Below are 21,142 nucleotides of genomic sequence, written 5' to 3'. Positions count from 1 at the left end.
ATGGGAGACCCACGGTATAGGTGCGGAACGCATGGAGACCAAAGTGCATTTCAAAAATCATCAATGTAATAAAGACATTTATAGTACAATATTACAGGGAATGAGAGGGCTACTTACAGTGTTGGAAAGGGATCACAGCAGTGATTGAATGAGGGTATGTGGCATGGGTTGAGGTGTTCAGAGGCTTGACCAGTGCAGGACAGGATTTTACTGGGAAGATAAAAACAATAACACTACACAGTTAGACAAGAGCTAAGAATGAGGTAATCCAATCAAGGAGTAAAAAATGTGTAATAATGTGATTGTGTATGCGATTGACTTTACATACAATAATGAGAGAAAATTGATAGGGATACTCACTGCGCTTGGAAGGGAAACATTCAATGTGCCAGTGGATGAGATGGCACATGAGACGTTGTGGCTTCAGTTCATGTCAGGAGAAAGTTGACAATGTTAGTGGAGTAGTCATCACCTCTTAAATCATGGAACATGAGGGGACTATAAATACAAATAGCAGATACGTTCCATTACAGCTGCGCCATCGTAGGTTTGGACGAGTTTCTCTATGAAGTTAAACTCAGACATCTCAACATTCATAAAGTCAAACAGACTGCACATCTCGCCCACTTGACACATCAAAGTAGCCCAACAAACATTCCTGAATAAAGCCCTGATCATCCACATACCTGATGGTGACTGACAATTGCAAGCAGACTGGTGGCGTAGCTTCAGCCGGTGCAGTCACACCAGGGCCTGCAACATACATGGGCCCCGTGATGGGCCCAGATCTGAATACCTCCCCACCACGCCCAAGTATTAATTGTTGACGCGGGTCCATTATGTCTATGGTTTGACAACAAGATCTTTCTTTAATGTAGGCTATATGATAAATGATCCCACTGATGTTTCACCAACAAAATATTTTTTTGCCACTACATAAGTCAGTATGATATTTTAGTGTATTGATGACAAATCTAATTAATTAGCTAAATAACTCATATTATTCAATAGCTTCAAAACCATGTTAAGATAATGAAATGCATTCTGGGATTCATTGTGCAAATACTCTCCAAAGCGTTGTTTCTGTCATCGTTTTAAGCAACAGTTGAGCTAGCTAACAAGAGACAACAGCCAAAAAACAAAATTTGAGTCGAGAATAGAAAATTATGGATTTAAAAATCAGCAATGAATCAACAAGAAAAAAAGAGGAAGGCCAAAAATGAGAAAGCAAAGGAGGTATCAAAATTAATTCAATTAGATAGATTTTTCAAGTGCAGCCAGTGTTGGCTTTGGGGATGACCAGTGAGATATACCTGCTGGAGCGCTTGCTATGAGTGGGTGTTGCTATGGTGACCAGTGAGCTGAGATAAGGCCGATCTTTACCTAGCAAAGACTTGTAGATGACCAGGAGCCAGTGGGTTTGGCTACTAATATGTAGTGAGAACCAGCCAACGAGAGCATACAGGTCGCAGTGGTGGGTAGTATATGGGGCTTTGGTGACAAAACGGATGGCACTGCGATAGCAAACTGGATGTAGACTGAGTAGTGTTGGAGGCTATTTTGTAAATGACGTCGCCGAAATCAAGGATCGGTAGGATAGTCAGTTTTACGAGGGTATGTTTGGCAGCATGAGTGAAGGATGCTTTGTTGCGAAAAGGGAAGCTGATTCCAGATTTAACTTTGGATTGGAAATGCTTAGTATGTTTCTGGAAGGAGAGTTTACAGTCTAGCCAGACACCTAGGTATTTATAGTTGTCCACATATTCTAAGTCAGAACCGTCCAGAGTAGTGATGCTGGACGGGCGGGCAGCGATCGGTTGAAGAGCATGCATTTCATTTTACTAGCATTTAAGAGCAGTTGGATGCCACGGAAGGAAAGTTGTAATGGCATTGAAGCTCGTCTGGAGGTTTGTTAAGTGTCCAAAGGGGAAAATGTATACAGAATGGTGTCGTCTGTGTAAAGATGGATCAAAGAATCACCCGCAGCAAATAAATAGTATAATTGATGTTATAAACTGGGTGGTTCGAGCCCCGAATGCCGATTGGCTGACAGCCGTGGTATACCATAGGTATGACAAAACATTTATTTTTACTGCTCTAATTACGTCGGTAACCAGTTTATAATAGCAATAAGGCACCTTGGGGATTTGTGGTATATGACCAATATACCACGGTTAAGGACTGTGTCCATGCACTCCGTGATGCGTCGTGCATAAGAACAGCCCTTAGCCATGGTATACCACTTTTAAAGTATGGTATGTAATTTGCTCTGTTAATGCAGTGTCTATTCATTGTGCAAACGCACGGCTGCTTTGTATTGCAATAGAATTTTCACAAATGCCTTACTATACGTCATTCCCAAACATTTCATAAATTTATGATGAAAATGACCATATCTAAGTGCTCACTTGTCTGAAGATATAAATGAAAAGGTGTCATTCTTCCTGGGGGTGTATATGAACAAATGTTAATACCACTTCATGTTGCTAAAATACTGTCAGTTCCACTTTAAGCCTTTATTAAACGTTTTGGTGAAATCCACAAGTTGAACATTTTACATTGCTGCACAGTGATTGGTTCCCACTGAGCACAGACAGTAATTCAAATTCTATTCTATTGCAAACCCCGACTCCAAGTTGACTAAATGGACCAAAATTTGACAAACTGGTGCCGATGTCAAGCACTCATCAACTGTATTATTGATTAGCAATACATATGGAGCCGTCTGACACTAATAATCAAATAGTCAAAGGCTAATCAGAAACCTACGTCTTAGCTTGTTTATCTTTGGGGTGTATCCAAGCTTAGCAGAGTCAATCATCTAGCTGTTAACACTAACCGTGTCAGTTATTGATATGTACCTTTGGTTGGCCCGTTTGAATAGGACAAGAAAGCTTAAAGGTGCAATAAAATGGATATTCGTGCATATATATATATAATGTAAATAGTTATTAGTACAGTAGCTAATGTGGCTAGAGCTAACCACTAGCTAACATCAATGGACAAGGAGTAGCTTAAACTAGCCACCAGCTAGCGAACAGGTTAAACAACTTTTAGTGAGACCAAAAAGCTGCATTTACACAGGCAGCCCAATTCTGGTCTTTTGTCCAATTGTAGGCAAAAGAGCTGATCTGGTTGGTCAAAAGACTAAACAGTGGAAAAAGATCAGAATTGGGTTTCCTGTGTAAATGCTGTCTTTTTGTTTCAAGTCTCCTTCAACAACTGGAACCACTAATGGAGGGAAAGTAGGCAGCTGAACTTCCACTCCTGCTGGAGCTAGCTAGTTAGTGGTAGTTATTTGTTCTAGCTAGCAGATATGGCTAAGTATGCTTGCTAGTCATATAAAAACATGCCCACAAGGTTAGGTATATATATATATATCAACTAATGATAACATTAGCTAGAAGACTGATTGACTTTACTTAGCAACAGCTGTCCAGTCCCAGACAAGGCAGGACAGCAAGCAAAAACAACAAGCATCCTGTACATACATAATAGCGGTCCTTTGTATCAATCAATTACATTGTTGGAATGTAGAGCAATCAAATTAAACCAAAACCATTGAGGGACTGGTCTCATCTCAGACCCGGCTCACAGCACACAGCTGGTGAGGTGAAGGATTGAGGGTCAACCCCACGGCCGGTGTGAGGTCCAGATCATCCTCTGTTACTCCAGGAGGAGGAGAGAAATGAAAGCGCTGCAGGAGAGAGGTGAAGAAGAGGAAGAGCGCCATCCTGGCCAGACCCTCCCCCAGGCACACCCTACGACCTGGAAGAAGATCAAATGAGGAAGACAACATATGACAATTAGGTCTACATACATTTCCTATAGTTCACATAAATGTCAAATTGTACACATTTTATACCATAAACTCTCCCTGGTTCAAAGCAATTCCCCAAACTCTTAATTTTAGAGTGCCATAGAAGGATTCACTTACCCAGTCAGTATGGATACAGAAACAGTGGAACTCACCTGCAGAGAAGGGCATGAAGGCATCCCTCTTGGCGAATCGACCTTCCTCATCCAGAAAGTGGGCGGGGTTAAAGGTGTGTGGGCTCTCCCACTCGCTTCCATCTTGTAGGACAGACGTCAGTAGAGGAAACACAAGCGTCCCCTTCTTGATGAAATATCCCTGGAAGGTGATGTCTCGGCTGGTGGTATGAGGGATGGCCATGGGTAAAACGTTGGCCAGTCGCTGGGTCTCATGGATCACTGCATCAGTGTAGGGCAGGTTCTTCCTGTCCTCTGCTAAGGGCTGACGACTTCCTATAACCCTGCTGATCTCCTCCTGGACCCGGTCTGAGACAGAAAGGAGGGAGGACCAAAGTTACTGACCTCAGAAAATGTAATCTTAATCTTTACCCTGGACATTTTATAATTTTTCCAAGATGGCTTAATAACTGAATTAAGCTGGGAATGATACCTTAACCTACGTACCAAAATAGTTACCTTTTCTGCACAGATCACACTAAATGCATAACACCTTTTTGTTAAACAGTAGTCCCAATTGTACACAAGACCCTTTTTGCAAAACAGTAGACAACAGCTACACAATAAGTAAATTGTGTAAATCACTGAATTGTTTGAACACTTCCCTAAAAACAGGGATAACGCAAACAAAAGTGTTTGCCAAAACACATTTCCCTAGCAAAATGCACTAACCCGATCAAAACATGTCACTAAATTAAGTAACTATCAAAACAGTATAATTTGTCATAGAACAAGATGGTAATCTCAACATTCATTGCATAATGTCTCAACAAATACTAACTGTAACACCAAGTCAAGTGCAGATCGTGATTTTAATAATAACGAACATAGCGAATACAAAACAAGAGACGCATCAGGACATGAAAACAGAGTCAGTACTGCCTGATGACTGGGGTTGGTGAGGGCTTTAAGAAGGGAGAGTAATCAGGCTGGTGATGAAGTCCAGGTGGGCTTAACGATGGGAGCAGCTATGCACAATGTGGGTTGTCAGGACTGGTGGAGTAGACCAGGGACGTTGATCGCAGGAGGGAGGGAGCAAGCGTGACACCATCAATAGACTATTTTTCTATTAGTAAATTGTAGGATATGGTTATCAAACATTTACTAGAAATTAGCTGTATTCTCTCAATTAGCGATTAATACTAAAGCAGGAAGAATTTCACTAAACTAAATTTGATATTGTTTAGAATTGCAAAAGTGTTCGGTGGTGTATATTGTAACGCTTTACAATGCAGTAAAGATAAATCAAAGAGAAGAGATGTTGAAAGTGCAATTGTGACTGAAGTACTGTAAAACCAGTCACTGTACAAAGAGTTTACATGTTAATGGTAAAAGACATCATTATGGGAGTACTGATTTAGTCTCGTTTTACATGCTGTACACAACAGATGTTTGGAAGCTGATGTCCCAGTTCTTCCATGGCCTACATACTCAGACATGTCACACATTGAGCATGTTTGGGATGCTCTGGATCGACGTGTACGATAGGTATTGGCAGGAACTAGAACACGCTATCAACTTCGCACAGCCATCGAAGAGGAGTGGGACAACATTCGACAGGCCACAATCAACAGCCTGATCAACTCTATGTGAAGGAGATGTGTTGCACTGCATGAGGGAAATGGTGGTCACACCAGATACTGCCCCTACCTTTAAGGTCTCTGACCAACAGATGCATATCTGTATTCCCAGTCATGTGAAATCCATAGATGTTTCTCAATTGAATGATTTCCTTATATGAACTGTAACTCAGTAAAATCGTAGAGTTTGAGTTTATTTTATTTTTACAGGGACAGTGCACATTAATCAACGTTTCAGTAAAAGTGCCGGTTTTAGCCAGCCGGCTAATTTTCAACCGCAGTCCCTGGGAAGGTTATAACAGCCTGTAGAAATTGTTGCGTTCATATTTTTGTTCAGTGTACATTTAGAAAATGCATTTAGTGTTATGAAAAACGGTACTGTGTCTTGTGTACACTGTTTTGAAAATCTAAAACATTGTTCCAAATAAAATGCTTATACACGTATTAGAAAAAAAACTGCACACAAAAAATATACACCTGTCCAAGCTGGAAGGTTGGAGCAAAATGGACGGTGGGGAAAGTGTATCTGATCAACATGGAAGGATGTTGTTTTTGCAAGTGGATTTTTTTGAGAATATTTATAAATACTTTGTAGACTAGTTTTTTTTAAATTATTTATTATTATAACAAAGATTATAATTGTGTATTCTACACCGATCACTGCTTCCTTCTGGGTTTTCGCTCCACTGCTCTCCCTCTCAAGTTAAGAACCTGTTGTCCTCTATGGCTATCCTTTATTACAACTCCATTTTATATATGTATATATGTGGACTACAGCTTCATTCAGTGTTCAAGCAATTGAAACAAACTATAAACTGGCCTGTGGTTCAAGTGGGAAATGTTCACAGCAAGTAACACCTTGATTGTCTTGCATTACTACAATCATGTGTAGCAATGTCTGTACAATGGTGTGTGTGTGTACACATTGATACTTACCCTGTATAAGAGGGTACTTGGCCATTAGCATCAAAGCCCAGCATAGGGTTGTCCCTGTGGTGTTAGTACCATTAGAAAACATGTTTCTCACAGAGGATATCAGGTTGTTGTCATGGTAGTGAGAGTTCTTGTTGCCAGATTCCTTAGACAGAAAAACACAGAAAAGGCATTTTAAAAAAAGGGGAGAATATTTGTTTCCATTGCATAGACCAGGGATCATCAACTAGATTCACCCGCAGGCGGATATTTTAATTTTTTTATTCCCCTGAACGGATGGCTGGAATATAATTACATATACATTTGTAGACTGCAAATTGACCACGAGATAATATGACTAAAACAATAATTTCTCAAAGTTGTAGATAATCACGTCTCTCTCTTATGTGTGGGAATACTTGGGAGCACATTTCCAAAATGAATATCAGTTAGAGCTGATTTCCTGGTGTTTTACAGTTTGGGTAAAAAAAATAAAAAAAATAAACCGTTTTAAATTCCAGAATACCTAGGGGACCAAGTAAAACCACCAAATTCGGACTGCGGGCTGCCAGTTGGGGAAACCTTACATAAACTGACCAGGTTAATTCAGGTGAAAGCTATGATCCCTTATTGATATCACTTGTTAAATCCACTTCAATCAGTGTAGATGAAGGGGAGGAGAAAGGTTTAAGAAGGATTTTTAAGCCTTGAGACAATGGAGACATGGATTGTGTGTGAATGGGAAAGACAAAAGATTTAAGTGCCTTTGAATGGGGTATGGTAGTACAGTAGGTGCCAGGCGCACCTGTTTGAGTGTCAAGAACTGCGACACTGCTGGGTTTTTCACGCTCAACAGTTTCGTGTGTATCAAGAATGTTCCACCACCCAAAGGACATCCAGCCAACTTGAAACAACTGTGGGAAGCATTGGAGTCAACATGGGCCAGTATCCCTGTGGAATGCTTTTGACACCTTGTAGATTCCATGCCCCAACGAATTAAGCCTGTTCTGAGGTCAAAAGGGGGAGATGTTCCTAATGTTTTGTACACTCAGTGTACAGTATACCACTGCAGCATGGGCCCAATGCTATTTCAGCACACTCGCTCCTATATTTTTTTCTTTATGACAAGGGCCATTTACATATTTCTCAATGCACACTAAATCCCTACTTGCAAGTTATTTATTCAAAAAAATTGGGTGGGGGGGGGGGGTAGATCAGCTTTAATATTTAATACAAAGCAAAAACAGGTTTATACATTTTTACAAATGTATAAAATAAACTGAAATATCATATTTATATAAGTATTCAGACCATTTACTCAGTACTTGAAGCACCTTTGGCAGTGATAATAGCCTCATTCTTGAGTATGACGCTACAAGCTTGGCACACCTGTATTGGGGAGTTATTCCCATTCTTCTCTGCAGATCCTCTCAAGCTCTGTCACATTGGATGGGAGTGCCTCTGCACAGCTATTTTCAGGTCTCGCCAGAGATGTTCAATTGGGTTCAAATCTGGGCTCTGGCTGGGCCACTCAAGGACATTCAGAGACTTGTCCCAAAGCCACTCCTGCGTTGTCTTGGCTGTGTGTCCTGGCTGTTGTCCTGTTGGAAAGTAAACCTTTGCCCCACTGAGGTCCTGAGCGCTCTGGAGCAGGTTTTCATCAAGGATATCTCTGTGCTTTGCTCCGTTTTTCTTTGCCTCGATCCTGACTAGTCTCCCTGCCGCTGAAAAACATCCCTACAGCATGATGCTGCCACCACCATTCTTCACTGTAGGGATGGTGCCAGGTTTCCTCCAGACGTGATGCTTGGCATTCAGGCCAAAGAGAATCTTGTTTCTCGTGGCCAGAGTCCTTTAGGTGTCTTTTGGCAAACTCCAAGCGGGCTGTCATGTGCCTTTTACTGGAGTGGCTTCCATCTGGCCGCTCTACCATAAAGGCCTGATTGGTGGAGTGCTGCAGAGATGGTTGTCTCTGGAAAATTCTCCCAACTCCACAGAGAAACTCTGAAGCTTTGTCAGAATGACCATTGGGTTCTTGGTCACCTTCCTGACCAAGGCCCTTCTCCCCTGATTGCTCAGTTTGTCCAGGCAGCCAGCTCTAGTAAGAGTCTTGGTGGTTCCAAACTTCTTCCATTTAAGAATGATGGAGGCCACTGTTGTCTTTGGGACCTTCAATGCTTCGATAATTTTTTGGTACCCTTCCCCAGATCTGTGCATCGACAATACTCTGAGTTATACGGACAATTCCTTTGACCTCATGGCTTGTTTTTTTTCTCTGACATGCACCGTCAACTGTGGGACATTATAGACAGGTGTGTGCCTTTCCAAATCATGTCCAATCATTTGAAATTACCAAAGGTGGACATAGTCTGAATACTTATGTCAAATAGGCATCTTTTTTTATTTGGTATGAATTTGCAAAAAAATTCAAACCTGTTTTCGCTTTGTCATTATGGGTTATTGTGTGTAGATTGATCAAGAAAAATATACATGTAATCCATTTTAGAATAAGGCTGTAATGTAACAAAATGTGGGGAAAAGGAAGGGGTCTGAATACTTTCCGAATGCACTGTGTATTATATATATTTGAAGTCAGGTTGGAATCATTAACTCGTTTTTCAACCACTCCACAAATTTCTTGTGAACAAACAATAGTTTTGGCAAGTCAGTTAGGACATCTACTTTGTGCATGACAAGTCATTTTTCCAACAATTATTTACAGACAGATTATTTCACTGTATCACAATTCCAGTGGGTCAGAAGTTTACATACACTAAGTTGACTGCCTTTATACAGCTTGGACAATTCCAGAAAATTATGTCATGGCTTTAGAAGCTTCGGATAAGCTAATGGACATCATTTGAGTCAATTAGAGGTGTATCTGTGGATGTATTTCAAGGCCTACCTTTGCTTGACATCATGGGAAAATCAAAAGAAATCAGCCAAGACCTCAGAAAAAAAATTGTAGAACTCCAACAAGTCTGGTGCATCCTTGGGAGAAATTTCCAAACACCTGAAGGTACCACGTTCATCTGTTCAAACAATAGAACGCATTTATAAACACCATGGGACTACGTAACCGCCATACCGCTCAAGAAGACATGTTCTGTCTCCTAGAGATGAACGTAGTTTGGTGCGAAAAGTGCAAATCAATCCCAGAACAACAGCAAAGGACCTTGTGAATATGCTAGAGGAAACTGGTAGAAAAGTATCAATATCCACAGTAAAACGAGTCCTATAGATGTAACCTGAAAGGCCGCTCAGCAAGGAAGAAGCCACTGGTCCAAAACCGCCATTAAAAAGCCAGACTACAGTTTGCAACTGCACATGGGGATAAAGATTGTACTTTTTGGAGAAATGTCCACTGGTCTGATGAAACAAAAATAGAACAGTTTGGCCATAATGACCATCGTTATGTTCGGAGGAAAAAGGGGGAGGCTTGCAAGCCGAAGAACACTACTAGCTAGGTCGCAAATGGGTCTTCCAAATGGACTTCCAAAGTTGTGGCAAAATGGCTTAAGGACAACAAAGTCAAGGTATTGGAGTGGCCATCACAAAGCCCTGACCTCAATCCTATAGAACATTTGTGGGCAGAACTGAAAAAGCATGTCCCAGCAAGGAGGCCTACAAACTGACTGTTAACCCAGCTCTGTCAGGAGGAATGGGCCAAAATTCACCCAACTTATTGTGGGAAGCTCGTAGTAGGCTACCCAAAATGTTTGACCCAAGTTAAACAATTTAAAGGCAATGCTACCAAATACTAATTGAGTGTACGTAAACTTCTGGCCCACTGGGAATGTGATGAAAGAAATAAAAGCTGAAATAAAGCATTCTCTACTATTATTCTGACATTTCACATTCTTAAAATAAAGTGGTGATCCTAACTAACCTAAGACATGGAATTTTTACAAGTATTAAATGTCAGGAATTGTGAAAATGTATTTGGCTAAAGTGTATGTACATTTCTGACTTCAACTGTATGTATACACACAAGTTTGGACACTCATTCCATGGTTTTTCTTTATTTGAAAAAAATTTCTACATTGTAGACTAATAGTGAAGACATCAAAATTACGAAATAAAACACATGTTGGTTAAGTGTGCCTTGAATTCTAAATAAATGACTGACAGTGTCACCAGCAAAGCCCCACACCTCCTCCATGCCTTTCGGTGGGAACCACACATGCAGAGATTATCCTTTCACCTACTCTGCATCTCAATTAGACACATCGGTTGGAACCAAAAATCTCAAATTTGGACTCGGACTAAAGGACAGATTTCCACCGGTCTAATGTCCATTGCTCGTGTTTCTTGGCCCAAGCAAGTCTCCTTTTCTTATTGGTGTCTTTTAGTAGTGGTTTCTTTGCAGCAATTCGACCATGAAAGCCTCATTCACGCAGTCTCCTCTAAACAGTTGATGTTGAGATGTGTCTTACTTGAACTCTGAAGCAATTATTTGGGCTGCAATTTCTGAGGCTGGTAACTCTAATGAACTTATCCTCTGCTGCAGAGGTAACTCTGGGTCATCCTTTCCTGTGCAGTCCTCATGAGAGCCAATTACATCATAGCGCTTGATGGTTTTTGTGACTGCACTTGAAGAAACGTTCAAAGTTCTTAATGTTCCGGATTGACTGACCTTCATGTCTTAAAGTAATGATGGGCTGTCGTTTCTCTTTGCTTATTTGAGCTGTTCTTGACATAATAGGGACTTGGTCTTTTACCAAATAGGGCTATATTTTGTATACCACCCCTACCCTGTCACAACACAACTGATTGGCTCAAACGCATTAAGGAAAGAAATTCCACAAATACTTTTAAGGCACACATGTTAATTGAAGTACATTCCAGGTGACTACCTCATGAAGCTGGTTGAGAGAATGCCAAGAGTGTGCAAAAGCTGTCAAAGGCAAAGTGTGAATACTTTGAAGAATCTAAAATAAATGTTGATTTGTTTTACACTTTTTGGTTACTAAATGATCCCATGTGTTATTTCATCGTTTTGATGTCTTCACTATTATTCTACAATGTAGAAAATAGTACAAATAATGGCACACAGACAATCCATGTCTCAAAGCTTAAAAATCCTTCTTTAACATGTCTCCTCCCCTTCATCTACATTGATCGAAGGGGATTTAACAAGTGACATCATCGCTTTCAGCTGGATTTACCTGGTCAGTCTAAGGTTTCCCCATCTGGCAGCCCGTGCCCGAATTTGGCCTGCGGGTGGTTTTATTTTGCCCCCCAAAATACCACAGTGTGCCATCACAGCAGCAATATTTGTGACCTGTTGCCACAAGAAGGGCAACCAGTGAAGAACAAACACCATAGTAAATACAACCCGTGTTTATTTTTATTTATTTTCCCTTTTAACTACTTGCACATAATGACATTTGAAATGTCTAATCTTTTGGAACTTTTGTGAGTAATGTTTACTGTACATTTTTATTGTTATTTCACTTTTGTTTTATCTACATCACTTGCTTTGGCAATGTTAACATGTTTCCCATGCCAATAAAGCCCTTGAATTGAATTGAGAGTTTAAATACACTGCTCAAAAAAATAAAGGGAACACTTAAACAACACAATGTAACTCCAAGTCAATCCCACTTCTGTGAAATCAAACTGTCCACTTAGGAAGCAACACTGATTGACAATAAATTTCACATGCTGTTGTGCAAATGGAATAGACAAAAGGTGGAAATTATAGGCAATTAGCAAGACACCCCCAATAAAGGAATGGTTCTGCAGGTGGTGACCACAGACCACTTCTCAGTTCCTATGCTTCCTGGCTGATGTTTGTCACTTGAATGCTGGCGGTGCTTTCACTCTAGTGGTAGCATGAGACGGAGTCTACAACCCACACAAGTGGCTCAGGTAGTGCAGTTCATCCAGGATGGCACATCAATGCGAGCTGTGGCAAAAAGGTTTGCTGTGTCTGTCAGCGTAGTGTCCAGAGCATGGAGGCGCTACCAGGAGACAGGCCAGTACATCAGGAGACGTGGAGGAGGCCGTAGGAGGGCAACAACCCAGCAGCAGGACCGCTACCTCCGCCTTTGTGCAAGGAGGTGCACTGCCAGAGCCCTGCAAAATGACCTCCAGCAGGCCACAAATGTGCAGGTGTCTGCTCAAACGGTCAGAAACAGACTCCATGAGGGCCCAACGTCCACAGGTGGGGGTTGTGCTTACAGCCCAAAACCGTGCAGGACGTTTGGCATTTGCCAGAGAACACCAAGATTGGCAAATTCGCCACTGGCGCCCTGTGCTCTTCACAGATGAAAGCAGGTTCACACTGAGCACATGTGACAGACGTGACAGAGTCTGGAGACGCCGTGGAGAACGTTCTGCTGCCTGCAACATCCTCCAGCATGACCGGTTTGGCGGTGGGTCAGTCATGGTGTGGGGTGGCATTTCTTTGTGGGGCCGCACAGCCCTCCATGTGCTCGCCAGAGGTAGCCTGACTGCCATTAGGTACCGAGATGAGATCCTCAGACCCCTTGAGACCATATGCTGACACATGCACATTTGTGGCCTGCTGGAGGTCATTTTGCAGGGCTCTGGCAGTGCACCTCCTTGCACAAAGGCGGAGGTAGCGGTCCTGCTGCTGGGTTGTTGCCCTCCTACGGCCTCCTCCACGTCTCCTGATGTACTGGCCTGTCTCCTGGTAGCGCATCCATGCTCTGGACACTACGCTGACAGACACAGCAAACCTTTTTGCCACAGCTCGCATTGATGTGCCATCCTGGATGAACTGCACTACCTGAGCCACTTGTGTGGGTTGTAGACTCCGTCTCATGCTACCACTAGAGTGAAAGCACCGCCAGCATTCAAAAGTGTCCAAAACATCAGCCAGGAAGCATAGGAACTGAGAAGTGGTCTGTGGTCACCACCTGCAGAACCATTCCTTTATTGGGGGTGTCTTGCTAATTGCCTATAAATTTCCACCTTTTGTCTATTCCATTTGCACAACAGCATGTGAAATTTATTGTCAATCAGTGTTGCTTCCTAAGTGGACAGTTTGATTTCACAGAAGTGGGATTGACTTGGAGTTACATTGTGTTGTTTAAGTGTTCCCTTTATTTTTTTGAGCAGTGTATATTTACCTTTATTATTTTTCACTAACCCTTCCACCCCTCCCCTAATTGCAGTAAACTAATGGACAACAACACTTAGGCTTCTACTTCCAGCTAACACACACTATATACATTTTACAAAAGTTATCTTTTGTTTGTATTTAATCCCATCCTTCAGCTACCCTCAACCCCACCGATCAATCTCTGAAGATCATTCAGCTTGATTTCTATTTGCCATATATTTCTATCTGTGCTGTTTTACAAAAGTTCTGAGCCTATATACATTTTACGGACACCGTCATTTTTTACATTTGTCATCTTGTTGTTTTTAATTGAGATGATTTTTAACTGTAGTGAGATTTCATACCTCCAGGGTCTGCTTTCGGACAAGGAACGAGTCCACAAAGCCTCTACACATTTGAGGGTTGAGAGTCTCCTTCAGCCCCCTCACCAGCTCCCCCATCTCCTTCTTGTTGTTCTCAATATTCTTCAACAAAAGCTTCCTGCTTTTCAGCCAAGGGCCCAGCCAGGGGAACATGTTGTACAACTATCTCCCAGTAAACAAAAAGTTAAGCATGAATTACCCTCTATTATTCCAGTAGCCCAGTACACATTTGAATAACTATTACATTTTCCTGGTTTAGTCAAGTGTGACCAGTTTGTTTTTCACTCTGCCATTATTCTCAAAGTAAACATCATGAGCACATAGTACAGTACCTGAACTGAAACAGAGCCTGCAATTCGTAGGTTCTCATTGGCTCGATCCACTGTGGCTCGGAACTTGGAGTCAGAGTATTCAAACCTGCTGCCGTACACAATGTTGGAGATTACGTTGGCGACAGCATAACTCAATGGCTGGGTTGTGTCAAATGCTTTACCTATTAAAAAGAACCAGATCAGAAATTCAATTAGAAAGCCTAAGGATTTTTTTATGTAACCCTTTTTTTGGTTTTCAAAATCAGAACTACGAATTCTTACCCTCATGTTTTTCCAACACTTCAATCAGGTAGTGAATTTCCTCTGAGATTTTCTCCTCACTCCCTTTCTTGCCCATCCCAAAGTCTCTAAGGTTCGCCAGGGCAAAGTGCCTCATCTCTTTCCATGAGTCACCATTGCCAAACAGAATACCTATTGAAAAGTAATATTGTGCATGTGTCAGGAGAGAATCATTTATTTGTCACATAATTGGGGCTGTTACAGACCCAAATATGCTTGCTTGACAGAATATTGTCGAATGCAACAGTTAACCGAGATTACAAGTTTCACATATCCTACATTACCATGTCCATTGGTGAAGTCATACAACACAGGAAGCATGCCCCTGTCCCCAAACTCCTCTGCATGGTTGACCAGCGCCTGCTTGACCGTCTTGTATCCTGCCAGGATGACCACTTTTGTGGGTCCAAAGTGAACCGTGAAAACAGACCCATATTTCTTGGACAGCTGTAGAACATAAATAAGACTAAATGCATGGTTTATTAAAAGGTCCCGGACAGTGAAAATCATGTTTTTCATCAAATTAGATGATATTTGGATGTAACCAGTTCATAGCAGGTTGACCCAAGTATGAAAAAGTACTGTAGCTGCTAGATTGGCAAAGCTGAAAAAGTTACTGGTCCCCCCCATGTCAAACGCTTGGATTCATGAGGCAGGCATTACTTCTGGCTTTATTACATTTCAGGTAAAACCGACTATTTTAAAACACCAATGGTAGCTCTTATCTTAACCAGTTAAAATATATGTTACAGTTTAAAACTGTCATCATACATCTTTGTTTACAAACCGTAAGAAAGCTCAAGCAGAACGATACTGGTAACTAAGCTAGCCAAGACCAACAACACAAACAAACTATACAGCTACAAGTAGTGAATGGAGTTACTAACAGACTGTACTTGCTAAACAAGTTAAATGTCTTACCTGTGATTACATTGTTTCCACATTTATAGAGCTCTAGCTATGTGTAGCCTACTTGGACACCGGCTCCCCACAATTTCCCACACTCCCATACCGAATAGCCTGAAGCCACAGGGCTCTTCTTTCAGGCTCTATTTCCCTACGTGGGAGCATTGCGAACCGTAGGCCGTAATTTCTGACCTGGTTACATGTACATTGAACACACAGCAGCTTTTCATCATGGTTTGTTGTTTCTGTATAACAAAAAAATTATACGACCAAGTTGGCTCTTTTACACTGGGGGTCAATGGGAAAGAATGTTTGATATCCCCCAATTTGTGGACGTGGTCGAGGGGAATTCCATCTTATTACGTGAATATCGACTCGGAGAATGCCTCAACCAATTTTCTCTTCAAAATGCTCTCATGGTCAATAGAGCTGATCATGGACTGTTGGATATCAGACAAACAGCAGCTATACGCATTTGCATTTCTATTGTTGTAACTAATTAATTACAGAATACAGTTCACTGATACACTTCAGCAGAATTAGTAAAGCCTGAGTCCCCTTAGAAGCTTAGACATAAGGGAATGTACATGAAAACAGCATACAATAAGTGTACTGAACAATTTATTGGTGCCTTTATATTAACATTATAAATGATATGTTCAGAATTGTATTAATTGATCAGACATTCATTTGATAACTTACAATAGGCCAGCATAGCCGTAATATTGATCAACATGAACAATCATGATAAATAATGGTGACATTTGACATAAATACATTCTTAGAGCCATATCCTAATATACTGTAGACATCCGGCCTCACTAATGTGCAGGACCACACTGATTCGTACAATTTGTAACACTCATCTTCCATCCGAATGCTTGAAATAAAACTATACAAAGTAACAATGTGATATCATATCACATAAAAGGGAATTACTTAGGCTTTAGGGAATGCCACCAACTACAGAGCTTGATGGTGAGGGGAGCGGGAGAGGAGGGGGACCCATGTACCCCGCTTCAGTCACCCACTTGGCCACAGTCACCCCCAAGATTGAAGCGGGAGACAAATCCAGCTTTGGCCTCCTACTTGTCAGGCCTCATACTGGGCAGATCGGGGTCCTGGGATGGACAGCTCGCACAACTTCCCCACATACAGCGCTGGATCAAGTGTGACCTCGTTGAGGAGATCCAGGAGCCAATCTATGTAGCCTGAAATGTTTATTTTTTTTGTGACCAACTTGTTAAAAAAAAATATTCAGAGGGTTACAGGTACAAAACTAAAATGAATGCATATAAAGATAACCACGACCCATTTCCTCCTTAGTCCCCGTTTTATAAGGCCGCGGCTTTTGTGGAGCGATGGGTAACGACGCTTCGTGGGTGTCAGTTGTTGATGTGTGCAGAGGGTCCCTGGTTCGCGCCCGGGTCGGGGCGAGGGGACGCCATAAAGTTATACTGTTACATTGATGCTGTTGACCCGGATCACTGGTTGCTGCGGAAAAGGAGGATGGGTGTCAGTTGTTGATGTGTGCAGAGGGTCCCTGGTTCGCGCCGACTCTGCACACAACAAGAGTTACCCACGAAGCGCAGTACCGATCGCTCCACAAAAGCCGCGGCCCTTGCAGAGCAAGTGACGTCACCGACTGAAAGGCTGCTAGCGCGCTCCACCGCTACCTAGCTAGCCATTTCACATCGTTTACATATACACAGGCACAACGTTCACTGGGGATGGGGGGGGGGAGGACTTTTCCTTCACACAGCCTGTCAGCACGCTCTGTTGTGTTTGTGCAGTCCTAAATCCAGTGAGATACACTCCAAACAGCCTACCCGACAACTCGGAGGCACATTGTCATACTGACTAAAAAACGTGACAATGTAACGTAATTGATCTGTCAGGTTCCCTACTTTTCACATTGACAGTCATAAATAGCTCTAACGTTACAGGCTTCACTGTCATGGTGCACAGTAGAGGTCTGCGCAGGACCGACTTCTTCATCCCGCTCCTCCACCCGCTACCGCAAGAACTGGTCCCAAACCTAACCTAAGTCCCGCAATGTTATGTTAGGCGAATGTGAAGCAGCTCACTAGCCAGCCATGGTCCCAGCAATTTTGCGCCCTATAGGCAATATCAAATGCTAAAAAATAACTTAAGAAATGGGTTAAATTAGCCGAGATTCTCACATGGCCTTTTGTATTACTGGGCTATATCAGGCAATATGCTAGTAGATGTAGTTTAAAGAGAGCAGAGTTGGAGAAAATTGCACTTTCTCTTGAGCTATTTTTATAGCCTACCTTTTAGGAGTGGGAAGATTTTCAGACAGAGAAATATGGGTGATCAATATTTAGCCCTATTTCTAGGCAATATTTAGGAAATATATTTAATTGGAAAGATAACTACTCTGTGCTTCTCCGACCACGTTTACATAGACTATAGTCTACTCTTTAGTTGAGAACACACGCGCACCTGATCTCGAAAGGTACTGCTACTGAACTGTAAAGCAGCAAGAATGATGACAGCGACACTTGACGTTTAGCATAGTCCTATAGGTTAGCCTACCTTTTAGGAGGACAATTTGCAGACCGAGACAAATAAATGGCTATTCAATACTGAAGACCCATTGAATGTTTTCCCCAATTGATAAATCAACTTCACTCGAATGTGCACTGCACACTCGATCGTATTGTCTTCATTATTTGATAAACAACGTTAACACTATGACATCCGGCATTCTAGTAAGTAGCTTGCTAGCTAAAAGCCACAACACAACACATGAAAAGGGGCTTTAATAACATTCTGGTCGGTAGCTAGTTAGCACTCACTCACGTGGCTGCTAGCACCATCATGAATAGGGGCATTCAGGACACTACAGTATTACATTTTTCTAAGTAGTGAAAACGCTAGGGAGAAGCAATGTTGAAAAGTAATCTTTAGACATGTTGTACTTTTCTTAAATGTAGTTTTGTAATTGACTAAAACAAGCAGACAATTGTTTGCGGTGAGCCAATGGGGTAACCTATGTAGCAGCAGGTTGTTTTCCCACAGGCGGGCGGAGCCTTGACGGTCTATCTAACAGGCTGACCACACCGATCGCGTTGCGTGCCCGAGCATTGCAAAATAAATGAGGAAATCCATGTTATTCAATTATTGCGACAACGAGTGCCTGCGTTGCCAAGGGCTACAATAGAAATTAGTTATATTTCTGACGCAGATCGCGCTGGAAGTCCTGCCTCTCCCATCTCCTCATTGGTTTATAGGAGCAGAGTTTGTTTTGATATTTTAACCTGCGTGTCGTGGTCGCGTTTGGTGTGGGGGGACAAAATAAATGTTTGCACGATGGCCCACACACGCAGCCGGTTTGGGTTCTGTGCAACACACTGGGAGTATACTATTTAGGCTCATAATGACCTTACCAGGCAATGACCACAAGGGTGTTTCAAAGAGCTGTCTGTCAATGTTTTCCTGAGTTTTACACCAATCTTAAAGCTGCAGTCCATAATTAAACATCAAAACATCCGTCCCATCACTTATTTTGGTAAACAGCTGAGGAATGGGGCTGGAGAAATGCAACCACTCAAATTCACAGATGGCACTATGGATGCAAGGACTGGCCATCCGTGAAATTATCTTTTTAGGCCAGGATTCAATCCGATTGCTGATTTGGACAATGCAGAATGTAAAGGTAATTTCCAATTGAGCCGACATATGCAGCTTTTACCGTGATCTCCGAGAATGCGGGAACATTGCCTTTTAAAAAGTGCATAGTGGACAAATGCGATCGGATTCAATCTAGCCCTTAATGTTGTGAAGCTATACAGTGTTTGGTTAGAATCACATTTTTTTACAAACAAACACTGAGTTCTAAAGAGAACCAGTTTAAAAAGGGTCAATCTGCCATTGGTACATCCATTTTTTAACTTTTAAATTACTAATTATAGCTATTGATTCTTGAAGAATATAACTAGAAATACCTTATGAGCTTACCCCATCAGAACCCAAAGTATGAGATTGTTAAATAAAAATAAATACATGTAGCCTCTAAACATGATTTAAAACTATATTTGTATTATTATGGATGGTCAGTCATTGCATCCATAGGTTTGTCTAATTTCAGAGGGGTTATATTTCTCCAGACCCATTCCTCAGCTGTTAACCTAAAACAGTGGTGGGGTGTAAGCTTTATTGTTTGAACTGCAGATTGTCCCTTTAACTTCAAGATGCTTTGAGAGCTTAGCTATTCAAAATAAATTAACCAAACACAGACTGTGGAGATCAGTGTGTGACTTATAATGCAGGTGTTATGAAAAGCCCTGTGAAGTAAACAATGCATGAAATGTAAATATAAAAACTTGAACTAAAGGTTGTTGGAAGCAGTTCTGTAACAAATAAAGTATAATTCTGTTGACACATCTCCTGAAGTGATATCATTGCAATATAAGTTGGATTGAAGTATGTGTGAGCTATTTTGGTGAGTTGTTTGGTCTGTGACAAGAAAACTATTAAGATTGTGTTTTTACCCCTCACAAAAACTATCCCTTTAAGCATTTATGACCGATACGATTTTCAAGCCAAATGCCTCTATTATGTGAGTGAATGCACATTGGTCATCATTTCACCTGTATTATTTGATAACATTCTGCAATTAAAAAAACTGAAATGGAACATTAACGGAGGAACATTCTCTGAAAACATTCATAAACTCAGAGCGAGTGTGGTAAGTAGGGCCACATTAAAATAAAAACCTTTTAGAGGGCTCCTGTGTTGACAAACTATTGCTAACTGGTTGAAACACTATGTTGCTTTGACAATACATGCCTATTGAAACTAACTGGAAGTTTTAAACCTGCTAAAATAAACATTTAGAAAATATTTAAGCAGGTAAAACAATGTCACAGATCATATCAACAACCATAACATAGTTTAATCTCAGGACTTGCTCTCACCTTACAGAGGGTGCGGTAGGGCCTCTTGAGATCCAGCTGGAGCATGTTACCAAGCAGGGGCAGAGGCCTGGGTCCTGGAGGCGCCTTCCCCTGTTCCTCAGAGTTGGAATCAGAGGAGAGGCAGTAAAGAGCCAGCAGAAACAGCAGAGCCCCCAGCAGTGTCACCGTACTCGATGTCTGGAGAAGAACTTCTATAAGAGACATCTTCAAACAGCTCTTATACCTACACAGGGCTAAAAATAGTGACTACTTCCTGCTCATTGATCTGCCTGACAATGGAGGCGCACCTTTTATAGAGCATGGAACAGCCTCAGGGGAGGGGCTAAACATTCTGGGGAAAAATGTGCTCTTATCTATGCGAAGGTTACTCGTCCTATGAGGATTTCCCATAGTTTATTAGATCTTGATAAACACTAGATACAATTGAAGGCAAGTGTAAAAATAAACATTTACAAGCCTTTGAGGTTTGACTGTGTTAAAGACTATCTTTTGAATGTCATTTAGCAACTATTACATACATATTTCCAATCTTTTTTCTCAAATGCACACATTTTGGGGGCTTTCACATTTGATACTTTAGTGGGGTGTATAAATATAAATGACGTGGAAACAACGTTGATTCAACCAGTGTGTGTGCCCAGCGGATTGATAGATCACTGTGCCGAGGTATATTCTATACAAACATTCTGAGTGTTTGTTTTGGTGAACGACTCCAATTCCGACTCGTTGGAATTGAATATCCAGA

General features: G+C 41.5%; 1 protein-coding gene across 1 annotated transcript; it reads right to left on the bottom strand.

Annotated features, from left to right (window-relative positions):
* Nucleotides 1-2,492: 2,492 nt before the first annotated feature.
* LOC120044843 (cytochrome P450 2K1-like) lies at nt 2,493-20,681 on the bottom strand. The gene is made up of 8 exons (XM_038989530.1): nt 20,398-20,681; nt 14,833-14,995; nt 14,531-14,680; nt 14,270-14,430; nt 13,920-14,099; nt 6,507-6,648; nt 3,973-4,299; nt 2,493-3,768 (listed from the first exon to the last, which is right to left on the bottom strand). The coding sequence occupies exons 1-8, from the start codon at nt 20,599-20,601 to the stop codon at nt 3,581-3,583; spliced, it is 1,515 nt and encodes a 504-aa protein (XP_038845458.1). The 5' UTR covers nt 20,602-20,681; the 3' UTR covers nt 2,493-3,580.
* Between the last annotated feature and the right edge of the window lie 461 nt (nt 20,682-21,142).

Source organism: Salvelinus namaycush, chromosome 3 (assembly GCF_016432855.1).
Source record: "Salvelinus namaycush isolate Seneca chromosome 3, SaNama_1.0, whole genome shotgun sequence".
Taxonomy (NCBI): domain Eukaryota; kingdom Metazoa; phylum Chordata; class Actinopteri; order Salmoniformes; family Salmonidae; genus Salvelinus; species Salvelinus namaycush.
Note: the sequence above shows the minus strand (reverse complement) of the source record. Positions and strands in the feature narration are given on the sequence as shown.

Bases quoted from the DNA above. Each gene is read 5' to 3' on its own strand.
- LOC120044843 (XM_038989530.1), bottom strand. From the start codon at position 20,601: ATGTCTCTTATAGAAGTTCTTCTCCAGACATCGAGTACGGTGACACTG. The intron at 14,100-14,269 runs GTACTGTACTAT...ACTGGGAGATAG, and splicing joins CAGGCTCTGTTTCAGTTCAG to TTGTACAACATGTTCCCCTG. The intron at 4,300-6,506 runs GTAAGTATCAAT...TTTCTGTCTCAG, and splicing joins CAAGTACCCTCTTATACAGG to ACCGGGTCCAGGAGGAGATC.